This window comes from Megascapheus bottae, chromosome 6 (assembly GCF_031878675.1).
Source record: "Megascapheus bottae isolate mThoBot1 chromosome 6, mThoBot2.hap1, whole genome shotgun sequence".
In the NCBI taxonomy this organism is placed as follows: Eukaryota; Metazoa; Chordata; class Mammalia; order Rodentia; family Geomyidae; genus Megascapheus; species Megascapheus bottae.
This window is the reverse complement of record NC_143514.1, coordinates 22,260,441-22,272,454: the sequence shown is the minus strand read 5'-3', so window position 1 is coordinate 22,272,454 and position 12,014 is coordinate 22,260,441. Positions and strand designations below refer to the sequence as shown.

The 12,014-nt window shown below is 40.2% G+C and overlaps 1 protein-coding gene across 2 annotated transcripts in view; it reads left to right on the top strand.

The window, feature by feature from the left end:
- The first annotated feature begins 3,448 nt into the window (after nt 1–3,448).
- The window catches only part of Pkn2 (protein kinase N2), a 116,886-nt gene continuing 108,320 nt past the window's right edge, over nt 3,449–12,014 (top strand). For both annotated transcript variants that reach the window (XM_090334461.1, XM_090334460.1), the window contains exon 1: nt 3,449–3,549. In XM_090334461.1, coding sequence (XP_090190587.1) covers nt 3,502–3,549 — 48 coding nt within the window. In that variant the 5' untranslated portion in view covers nt 3,449–3,501. The remainder of the gene's footprint in view (nt 3,550–12,014) is intronic.

The window sequence follows — 12,014 nt, the reverse complement described above, 5'->3', positions numbered from 1 at the left end:
TAATGATTCAAGTCTAGTTTAAACAAAGGTTCTACTTTGAACCATGGTATAAGTTAAGACAAGCACAGGTGGTGATTGGAAGACTAGTCTCCATCATTACCATTAAATAATAATGTTATCATGCTCCTAAGTAGCAAGACTATGGCTTTTTGTTGTGTTGCTGTACCTACAATGAGTTAGGCTAGACCTTTAAGTCTCTTCTAGTTCTAAAACTTAATGGTGCTAACATTTTTCTTTCACAACCAAAATTGTTTATATAAAGAATACTCCTGGACTGTATTTCTAAGTACTCACATGGATAATTCTTAATTCCATTATGATTAATCACCCATAATATATAAGTTGGCAATCTCAAATCTATTTCAAAGGCAGGCAAAAAATAAGCAAAATATAGTCTGCTAAATTTACATTCTTTTATACACTCAAAGCAATATATATATATATATATATATATATTTTCCAGTCCTGGGGCTTAAACTCAGGGCCTGAACACTGTCCTTGGGCTATCTCAAGGCTAGAGCTCTACTACTTGAGCCACAGCACCACTTCCCGCTTTTCCCAGTCCTTAAAAAATACTTTATGTAGGGCCGGGAGTTTGGCCTAGTGGTAGAGTGCTTGCCTAGCATGCACGAAGACCTGGGTTCGATTCCTTGGTACATGCATAGAAAAAAGCTGGAGGTGGTGCTGAGGCTCAAGTGGTAGAGCTCTAGCCTTGAGAAAGTCCAAGGACAGGGCTCAGGCCCTGAGCTCAAGCCCAGGACTGGCAAAAAAAAATTTTATGTGTATTTTAGTACAATAAAAATTAGGCACGCATATTGAACTCCAGGAAATGGAAACAAGTTTTGTTGTGGTGGTTGTTTGTTCCTTCATCTGTCTTTGGAGGGGGCAAGGAAGGACACAGAAATGGAGGGACAAAGGGGGAACAAATGTAGCATAGTACTCACTAGAGGCTAGGTTGAAAATGAACTATACAACTTGTGGATGGGGACAGGAGGGAAAAAACAAGTGGAAGAGAGCAAAGGGGTGTCCCTGTCCGAAAAGAAATATACTCATTACTTGACTTGTGAAATGATAACCCCTCTGCATATCACCTTTATAATAAGCATTTAATAATAAAAATCATGCAGAGAATCATAAACACACAGGGACATAGTTCTCTACCTCACATTTTGTGCCTACTCGCTGAAATCGCAGCATACCTGTTTTAGACATAAGTCTGTTTCCCCACTCATTTGTTAGGGACTTTTTCTTAATCCTAGTCAGAACTCCAGGGCCTAACTTGCCTATCTTAGTTACCAGGGCGGTTAATTATATGTCCTGGCATTTCCAAGTGTTGTTAGCCGTGTGTTTTTAATTGTAATTTTCTTTCTGTTGTTGTTGCCAGTCCTGGGGCCTGATCCCTGTCCTTGGATCCTCATGGCTACAGCTCTACCACTTGAGCCACAGCACCATTTCCAGCTTTTTTCTATGTAGGTGATAACGAGGAATCCAACCAGGGTCTTCGTGCCTGCTAGGCCAACAACGCTACCATTAGGCCCAAATCACAGCCCCTTAATTGTAATTTTTAATCAAAGTAATCCATTAACTTAGAGGTGACACTTATCAAGATTCACTGTATTCATATACTTGAGTGGCAACTCCTTTGTACAACTAATGATAAGATTAAAACAAAGAATTAGTTTGTCCAGTTTGCAAGTCCTTGGTTTTTTTTTTATCTAATGTTTTTCTTGTTATTAGGAAAGTGGTAGAGGAGTTATAGTTACATGACTATTTATCAATAAACTGGTGTTCATATGCCACGAAATTCTAGATTTTCAATAAATGTTTGTTGAATTCATGTATATGAGACAAATAAGCTACATTTAAGTTCTACCCCACGGCTCTCATAAGTATACAATATTAGACTTAAGAGGCCAATTAATGGTGCTTCTAAGTAGCTATCTAAATAATCCCCACCACTCAAATCTCCAATGTCTACCACTTTCTTCAAGTAGTGTGTCTGTGTGTAGACAGGCATGCTTGTAGTGGGGGTTTTGACTAGGGCCTTGGGTGCTGTCGCTTATCTTTACTTGCTCAAGGTTGGCATTCTACCCCTTGAGTCCCAGTTGCACTTCCGTATTTTGACAGTGAATTAGACGTAAGTCGGACAAATTTTCTGCCTCTGGCTAGCATTAAACTTCGAATCTTCATATTTTAACCTCCTGAGTAGCTAGGATTATAGATAGGAGCCAATGGCACTTGGTGTCTCCAAAGCTATTGTACTTCAGCCTCAATCAATCAAAAGGAAGACACTTGGCTAGATACCTACCCGTTACTAGTATGGTATTCTTTCCTATTCGTTTCCTTATATTTCACTAAGGAGGAGAGCTAGTTACACTGTGTACACCAAGTTGGCGTGTCCCCACTCTCAAGGCTGATCCTCCCAGGAAAAGTCAGTTTACAACAATTCAAGAAGCCAACTAAATGACAATCTGAGCTCTGTCGAGCTTTTCAGCCCAAACCACGGCAGCTCCGCGGCGTTGGCAAAAGGCACTTTGCAAGGTGTGCCTCGAAGGCGGCCGCCGAGCTCTGGCAAAGAAATCATCTCAGCCCAGGGCGTCCGGCTGGGCACCTCACGGGGGGAGAAGGCGCGCAGTGGGCCAGGGCGGGCAAAGGCCACAGGAACCATCTTCTTTGGATGGCGGAGGCAGGGAATCCTAAAACTCTGCGTCCCGAAGCTCGGAGGAGTTGTTTAAATGAGGCCCGGTCGTCTGCACTGGGGGAAAGTAAGAACAGAACAAAACCAATGGCGTGCGCAGGCTGGGCAGGAGGCTGCGTTCAGCGTCCACCACCCAGCCGTTACGCGCGGAAGGAAAGTGGGCGTGTCCTGGTTTCCTCTTCCCGCCTCCCCCGGGACGCAAGGCCAGTCATCTCCCCTCGTTTTCCCCGGCGGGCCAATAGCAGTCTGCTACCCGGAAGACGCCCCGCCCCCTGCACCGCTCCCGTCCTGCGCTCCGACCCCCCACCTTCTCTTCCCTGCCCGGCCAGAGAAGGCGGCGGCGGCGGCTACCGCCGTCACGTGTGCCGGGAGCCGCCAAGTGCGGCCGCTTTTGCGACGCGGTGACAGCCAAATGGTGCGACAGGAGGAGCGGCAGCCGCGGCCGCTTCGCCCCGCACGGAGAGCTTTGAGGCGGCTCCCGTCGTCGCCCGGACGGAGCGACTGAGCGGACCGAGCCCAGTGCGGGCGGCGGCGGGCGGCGCGGGGGAGCCGCTCCGAGGGCCCTCGCTCCCCGCCGCTCTCCATGAGCCTAGCGGAGTGAGCCGCGCCTCCTGTGGGGCTGCGCCTCCACGAACCCCTAGTGTTTCTTTCTCTCCCCCCCCTCCTTCTTTCTCTGCCGGCTGCTCACCCCCCCGCCGCGGCTCGGATCCCGCCTTTCTCCCTTCGCCCGCGGCGGCGGCGGTGGCGGCGGCGGCGGCGGCGGCGGCGGCGGCGTTCAGGTGCGGAGTCCGGAGCGGAGCGCAATGGCGTCCAACCCCGAACGGGGGGAGATCCTGCTCACGGAGCTGCAGGTAAGGGCCGCGGCCCGGCGGGAGGCGCCGGCCGGGACACCCGGGAAAGCGCGGCGCGGGGACTGGGTTCCGCGGGGAGCCGCGAGGCCGCCGCGCCCCGGACCCGCTACGTGCGGAAACCCGGGGGTGTCACTCGGGAGCCAGACCCAGTCCCCCCTCCGCCGCAGACCCGGCCGATTCTTCGTCCCCGGAGGGAACCCCCGGCCTCACCGGCCGGCCAGCCCCGCTGGCTGCGAAGCCCGCGATGGGGGGTGCCGGTCCTTCCAGGGGGTGTCCGGGCGGCGGCCCCCTCCTCGGCCGGGCCGGGCGCCGCCCCACCTTCACCCCCCGGAACCCCGCTCGCTAAACTTTGAATGATTCCCAAGCTGTGGGCTCGTTCCTCCCCTTCCCTTCAGACTGCACAAAGAGCGCCCCCATAACTTCCCAGTCTCCAAACTAGTTTATTATTATTAACATTGTTACTACCAGAGGAGGCTCTTCTAATGCTAGTTTTCGTTTGTAACTAGCCCTCTTCAGGAGACCCCTGAGTTTCTTTCGTCTCTCAATTGCGGGCTACTTTTTCTTTTTATTCTAACCAAATGATAGAGATAAATGGTTCTTCGTTAGGGTTGCTAAGATCCGGAAGTACTGATGGCGGTGGCCTTACCAAGTTTCATTTTCCCTCCAGTTTGACCACCAGAGAAAAGAGCCTATGAAGGTTGTTTACGTACAAATGAAGCGATTGATGGAAAACATTAGGCAATCCAGGTCCGCGGCCGATACAACAAAAATACATCCCTTGATTTGTTAAGTCCGTGTCGAGAAGCAATATTATTCTTTCCTATTTCTAGTTAGATGTTTGAAGGTCTAGACACAACTTTTAATTTTAGGTCTGTAGGGTGTAGAAGAGCTACCCTTGGGGTTATTGTCCATTACTTTGAAGTGTTTTAGGCAACACTTCTGGATTAAAATTTCGATTTTTTTTTAACTGAAATTTATTTTGGGTTATTTTAATATTATGTTTTGGCTACTTGCAGGATTAAACATAGGCATAAAGAAAGAAAATAGCGCTCTTGCATTTTCTTTTTGAGAGTTGGGCATTTAACTTAAAACTCCTGAATTTAGGAACTCTATTTTAAAAAAAGTGTTGATTTTTTTTTAAATGATAAAATTAGGCATCGCAACTGCCTCTGAACTTCTTGTTGAAATAAATTTTTCACTGGATTCCTGTAGGAGTTTGGTTTACTGGACAATCAGATGTAAGTTTGAAGGCATTCTTATGATTCCTAGTGTATCCTGCACAAGAGATTTCAACAAGATATACTAGTGCATTGTTGAATGTTTGATTGAAATCCTTTGCCAGTATAAAGCTGAATTTCCTGTCACTGGAAATATTGTAATTGTTTAATTCTCAGGAGCCTTTATGAACAGGTCTTAGTACATATCACATTTGCTAAATAAGTTTATTAATATGCACGGGCTTTTTAAATGAAGATTCTTCGTGACACATTGGAAATTATTACCTAGTTTTGAAACATGAAAAGTGTGTGTGTGTGTCTGTGTGTCTGTGTCTGTTTCTGTGTCCTGAGGCTAGAACTTAAGTCCTGGGCACTGACCATGAGTTGGGTTTTTTTTGTTGTTGTTGTTTTTGCCTGTGGCTAGTATTCTACCACTGGCGTCAGCTCCACTTTCAGCTTTTTGGTTGTGAATTGGAGATAAATGTCTCATGGCCTTTCTTGCCCAGGCTGGCTTTGAACTGTGGTCCTCAGATCTTGGCCTCCTGAGTATCTAGGATCTCAGATGTAAGCCACGTGTCTGGTGGAAAGACCAATTTTTGATTAAGAAAAGACCATTAAAATAAGAGCCTTTTGAAAAAAATTTACTGGTGTTAGGATTATAAAGTGGTTGATATCCCTGTTTGTGGTGTATAAAAGACAACATTGTACCTGGGACAAAGTATTTTTGTGTTTATTTAGAATATTTTAGTTAGGATTAGTTTTGAAAATAACAAGGGAGCCAGAATATAAGAAATTATAACATAATATTCTAAGAAATTAAGCCTAACTATGGAAACACCAGTCTAAAATTAGACTTTAAAGTAAACTAAAATATTACCCTCTCTGGAAAAAGAACGGTTACTATTCAGTGTTAAAGTAATGAACTTAAGGTTCTCTGTGTATCTAGGGCCCTTTTTATGGTTTATTGGATTTCCAGGTCTAATAAAAGTTATTATATTTAAAGTTTATCATGTTTATTAAAATTTGAGTATATTATTTCGGTGAACACTTAATGGCCATAAAATTTGCTTTATCGACTGTATCCATCTATTCAAATATTTTGTTACATTGTGTTCTGAAGCTAGTATGTAATCTAACTCAATTTTGTCTAACTTTTAATTTAAAAAAAAATCTTCAAAACTGTCTTGATTTTGTTTAGGTTGAAAAATAGGGTAAGCATGTCCTACTACTTATTTGCTAAGCAGATACTAAGTATTTAAACTGTTTTGTCGCCAGTTTTATGTGTTTTATGAGTAAACATTGTTCTTTGTCATATATTGTTATCCCAATTGTTTCTTTAATAAACAGTAATAAATGTTCACTCCAAATGTTTACTTTAATAAATAGTACTTTATGTAACTTTAATAAAATAGATATCAGCATATACTCAACTTTTCATTATTTTTCTCAAATAGTACTGTGGAATTTGAAATATTTTGTTGTTTGAGCTATAATTGACTTGCTTGCTAAATAACCTTTGGTTATAGAAAGACAAAGCTAAGAAAATGTGAAGCCACAATATTTTATTGTGTTAGTATAATGTTTTTACCTCTTACTAGTAATGTAGAAATCTTATTTAAAAGGAAGTATTAATTAAATACATACAAAATTTGAGAGCTAAAAATTTCAAGACATAAGAAAGAATATCTGCTGTAGCAAAAATAAAAATCAGGCTGTTTGGGCCAGGAGTGTGGCCTAATTGATAGAGTATTTGCCTAGCATGCACAAAGCCATGGGTTCAATTCTTCAGTACCAAATACACAGAAAAAGCTGTAAGTGGTAGAATTCTATCCTTGAGAAAGCTCAAGGACAGTGCCTAAGCCCTGAGTTCAAGCACCAGGACTAGCAAAAAAAAAAAAATAAAAGAAGAAAATGGAAATTAAATTGTCAATCAAATTTTTATCCCATACAACTATTTTTTCTTTTATTTTCTTAATTTTCATATTTGAAATGGAGCAGGGAACTAATTTTTGTGAGACTAAAGAAATTAAATTTTATTTTCAAGGAAATTGGATTCATAAAAACAGTAAAGACTCTCAAAAATAAAAATGCTACTCAGTGTGAGAGCCGCTCAGGGTCACATGTCAGCTCCTGAGTCTGCACAGTGTCCCTGGCTGGTCAGTTCACGATCTACTTCCCCAATAAATTCACCTTTTTATATGAAAAAAAAATAAAAATGCTGGCTATAACAAACAGTACTTTTGTACAGAGCAGCATATTAATAAAGATATCTTGCTGACTATTGGTGACTCATCCATCCAAATGCTTAGATAAACTCTGTGCTAGTGGCTTGTACCTGTAATCTACCTACTCAGGACTCTGAGATCTGGGGATCATGATGGACAGCCAGCATAGGCCAGAAAGTCCATGAGACTTTTATCTTTAGTTTACCACTAGAAAACTTGGAACAAAAACTGTGGCTCAACTGGTAGAACATTAGCCTTCAGTAAAAAAGCTCAGGGACAGCACCTGGACCTCTGCATTGACACCCAAAAGTGGTGTAAAAACTAAAAATACAAGTATCCAAGAAAAGTTTTGGGCTTAAGAGTTACATTATATTTCCAGCAGAATGTATTTAGGTAATGGGAATTTGCTCAAATACAAAATTGAGATCGTGGCGTGGTGGCTAACCCCTGTAATCCTAGCTATTCAGGAAGCTGAGATCTGAGGATCAGGGTTCAAGGCCAGCTCGGGCCCTAAAGTCCGTGAGACTCTTATCTCCAATTAACCACTAGAAAAAAGGAAGTGGTGCTGTGGCTCAAGTGGTAGGGCAGCTGAAGAGCTCAGGGCCAGCACCCAGGCCCAGAGTTCAAGCCCCACAACTGACCCCTCCCCCCAAATTTTTTTGAGATAGTTAACCTTAAACTATAGATATTAATTTCAAGAGCACTATTGAATATCAGAGCTATATTAGAGGTTATCTAGATGTGACAAGATAGTGGGGTTTGCTTCCTAGAAGAGAATAAAAATGTTTGTACTAGAAGAGAATGATATGAAAATATGGCTAGTATTTACAGAATCAGACATTGTACTTAGTATCCCATATACCTTAATTGATGGTAGGAAGTGATATTTCTATCTTATGAGTCAGGAAACTAAGTTCAAGAGTGTCAAGTAAATTGCTAGTCATCAGTAAGGCTGACTCTGAACTCAGGCTGTATTGTACATCATTCTTTAAGTTGCCATAGATCTGTGGACCCATAAATGCTTTAAATTCCAATGTTGTGTGAAATTTCTGGACATCAGCCATAAATGTAGTTAATCATTTAATATAAACTTTCCAGTGCTCTCATTAGATTTCAAATAGAACAAGGAAAAATTATTTCTACATTCCATTTGGTAGGCAAAAATTTAGCAATGTTTCATTATCGCAAAATGAAACCTAATTTTCACAGAGAATGACAACATAAATAACCTTTTTATAGGCTTTTTAAGCCTAACAATTACCATTTCTAATAAAAGATATCTAATGTTTACCAAAAATCTCCCAATTTTTCAGACTGTCAGGTTTCATAAACTTCAAGATATTTAAGCTTACATTTCATTTACCTCTTGGGTTTGGCATAAAATAGTGCTCAGTATATTGATTGATGGATAGTTTATTTGTTACATGAGATGAGGAACGTCATTATATGAGAGAAATACATTTATATGAAAAGTTCATTATCAAAATACAAAATTTGTTTACTGTATTTCATGGGTCTTAATCCGTGGATTCAACTATATGTATTGAAGATACTAAGAAAAATTGTCATTTGTACTGAACATGAAACTCCTTCCTTTGTCAATATTCCCTAAACAATGCAGTCTGACAGCATTTACATTTAATTCAAAGATGTGTATAGATGACATACAAATATATTTGTTCCTTGAAATTCATAGGGGGTTTTTCCCCTCATGATCCCCAAAATTTCAGTCTTCAATGCTCAGTTGCCTTGTATTAAATGGTGTAATATTTGCATCTAACCTGCACATATACATTAAATCTCCTATACACTAAATCATCTTTCAGTTACTTATAATACTGAATAATCATTGAAATGCTACATTAGGAAGATGAGCTAAATTACATAATAGATATTATTACAGAGCTATATTTAGTTAAAAGACTTGGCAGTGATTACTTTGTCTAATTGGCTAAAGCTTTACTGTCCTGGCACATAGGCACTTTAATTTATTGAAAAGTAGTTATGAATATATTTTTGGTTATAGAAGATGTATTGCCCAGTTCAAGTGCTAAGTATCATTTTATACATTAATCTTATTTTCCTTTTCCTATAATGGAAAAGCAAAACAAAGTCCTTTAGGGATTTCCTAAGGGGATGATTATTTTGTTTGTCAGAATTGTCATTGAGCAAATTACATATGATTTGGGGATATATTTTATTAAACCTTAGGCATAATTATTATGAATCATTACTGGTTGTCTACCATAATAGGTACTCATAAGCCACATTTCCCCCTCCTTCCAACTATAGTTTTCTGCCCACTCATCCTCCCAACTCCCATGCCTCTCAACTACCCAAACTTTTTTTCCACTTAAGTGTCACCATCTTGAATTGTGTGGTCATATTTTGTTGTTGATTGTGGTGCTTGAACTTAGTGCCTAAGGATTGTTCCTTAGCCTCTTCGTGCTCAAGGCTAGAGCTCTACAACTTGAGAGGTTGTGAGGGGGTTTTATTTTTGGAGATAGGAGTCTCATGGGGACTGTTCTGCCTGGGCTGACTTTGTACCAAAGATCCTCAGATCTCTGTTCCTGAGTAGCTAGGACTGTAGGTATGTGCCGGCCGGCCTGCTTGCCTTTCTTTCTTTCCTTCTTTCTTTCTTTTTTAAATATGTAATTGTATTCCATATATAATCCCCAAAGAAGTCTTCTAGTTGTTTTTATATAACTGTTGCACATAAAATTTTTGAAGTTAAATTTTCACCTAGATTAGGTGAGAGAGTTACCTATATTACTTCATGTTGCTCTAATTTGATGTTTCAATGTTTTTGAAGTTTTGAACAAAGATGCCATAGACATTCTGTATGTGCTCCCAGGTCTTTATGAAGGACCTATTATATGTATAGTTGCTTCCACACACTGCAAGCAAATGCTTAACTTTAAGAGATGATACCGCGTTTTTCTATTCAGCTGCATTCGTTTATATTTATACTATCAATGTATGAGATAAATGATCCTTTGAGTATCCTTTTGAACTCGATATTGTCTTCTTGTTTTTACAAACCAAAAGACTGTCATATGTTGTCTCATTGTGGTTTAGTTTTCTTGACTGACTTTGTTGTAGATTTTTTGTTGTTGTTGTTAGTCTTTTGTTTGTGAGCCACAAGTGCCTAGGTAGAATGTTTTCTTCTTAAACCCACTTCTTGTTTTTAAGAATTTTGAAATTTTCTTTTTTACAGTTAAGGCATCCCATCCAGTTACTTTTTTTAATGCCTGTGACTGGCACTCAAACTCAGTACCTGATGCTTTTGCTCATTGTCTTAGTGTTTTTCTGTCTGAGCCTTGCCTCCAAATGCAAGTTACTGTTTTTTAATGGATTTTTTTTTTATTGTTGGGGTAATGTATAGAGGGGTTAGTTACATTCACCAGGTAGTAGGCGTATTACTTCTCACATATTGATATCCTTTCTGTCCCCATTTCCCCCCCCCCCACATCCCCTCCCAATCATCTTCGATTTTTTTTTTTTTTAAAGCCGAGTGCCCAGTGGCTTATACCTTTTACCCTAGCTACTCAGGAGGCTAAGATCTGAGGATTATGGTTGAAGCCAACCCGGACAAACAAAACCTGCCAGACCTTTGGCTTCCTAACCAGCAAGAAGCCAGAACTGGAGGCATGACTCAAGAAGTAGAAGTTGTGAGAGAAAAAGAAACAAACAAACCCAAACAAGAGCACAAGAGTTTGATTTTAACTATTCTTGGGGGAGGGGAGGAGCTTGCTTTAAAAGAACAGTTTTAAGTGCATTATACATAACGAAATTGAGAGGAAAGTACAGAGATTTGCCAATAATTTTCTACCTCTGGTAAAGCATAACCTCCTTCATTATTAATATTGCTTCTTGCTTTTAAGTAATTCTTTTTATTTTATTTTTTTGACAGTCTTGGGGTTTGAACTCAGGACATAAGTGCTGTTCCTGAGCCTCTTTTGTGGTCAGGGCTATCCCTCAACCACATGAGCCACAAAACCATTTCCAGCATATTCTGAGTAGTTTTATTGGAGAGTGAAGTCTCATGGACTTTTCTGCGTGGCCAGCTTCGAACTGTGATCCCCAGATCTGAGTCTCCTGAGTAGCTAAAATTACAAGCATGAGCCACTGGTGCCAGCATTACAAATGTTTAACTACCGGTAACATAACATCATCATCATTATCGTCATTATCATCTAAAGTCCATGGTTTCCATTAGGGTTCACTCTGGGTATATTCAGTAGACAAATGTGTTAGTGACATAGTGTAGTATAGTGCTAAGAATCCTTGGTGCAGTATCTACTTATATCCCATACCCTAGAACCATTAATTTATTTAAATAAATTTTTTTCTATAGTATTTCCTTTTTCAAAACATCATATAGTTGGAATCATGCATTTTGGAACTCTTACACATGACAATATTTATATGCATTTAAGTTTCATTTATGTCTCTGGCTGGATAGCTTTGTGATGAAGATCATTAGCACTGAAAATCATTTCATTGTTTGGATATAATTGTCCGTGAACTTATTAAGGAACATCTTAGTTGCCTTCAGGTTTTGGCAATTATGAATTAGGCTGCTATAAATATCCATGTGCAAGTTTCTGTGTGGGCACAGGTTTTCAGCTCCTTTGGATAAATACCAAGGAATACAACTGTTTGGTTATATGACAAGATTATGAATGTCTAGCTTTGTGAAAAGCTACCAGATTGTCTTCCAAAGTGATTGAACTGTTTTTGCATTCTCACAGCAAATGTATATTTTTATTTCTTCATGTCCCCCACCATTTATATGATGCTTTATCTTGTTCTGATTTGGGGTCATTCTAATAGGTGTAATGATGGCCTAGTAAGCCTTCCTTATTCACAAATGTATTACTAGTAGTTTTATCAAATGTGTTAAAAATAATTAATTCTTAAAACGTCAAAAGAATGGTGTAACTAACCCCTCTGTATATCATCTTTATAATGACAATAGTATGCCAAGAAGCTGTTTAGTTGCTGCTGTTTGGTTATCATC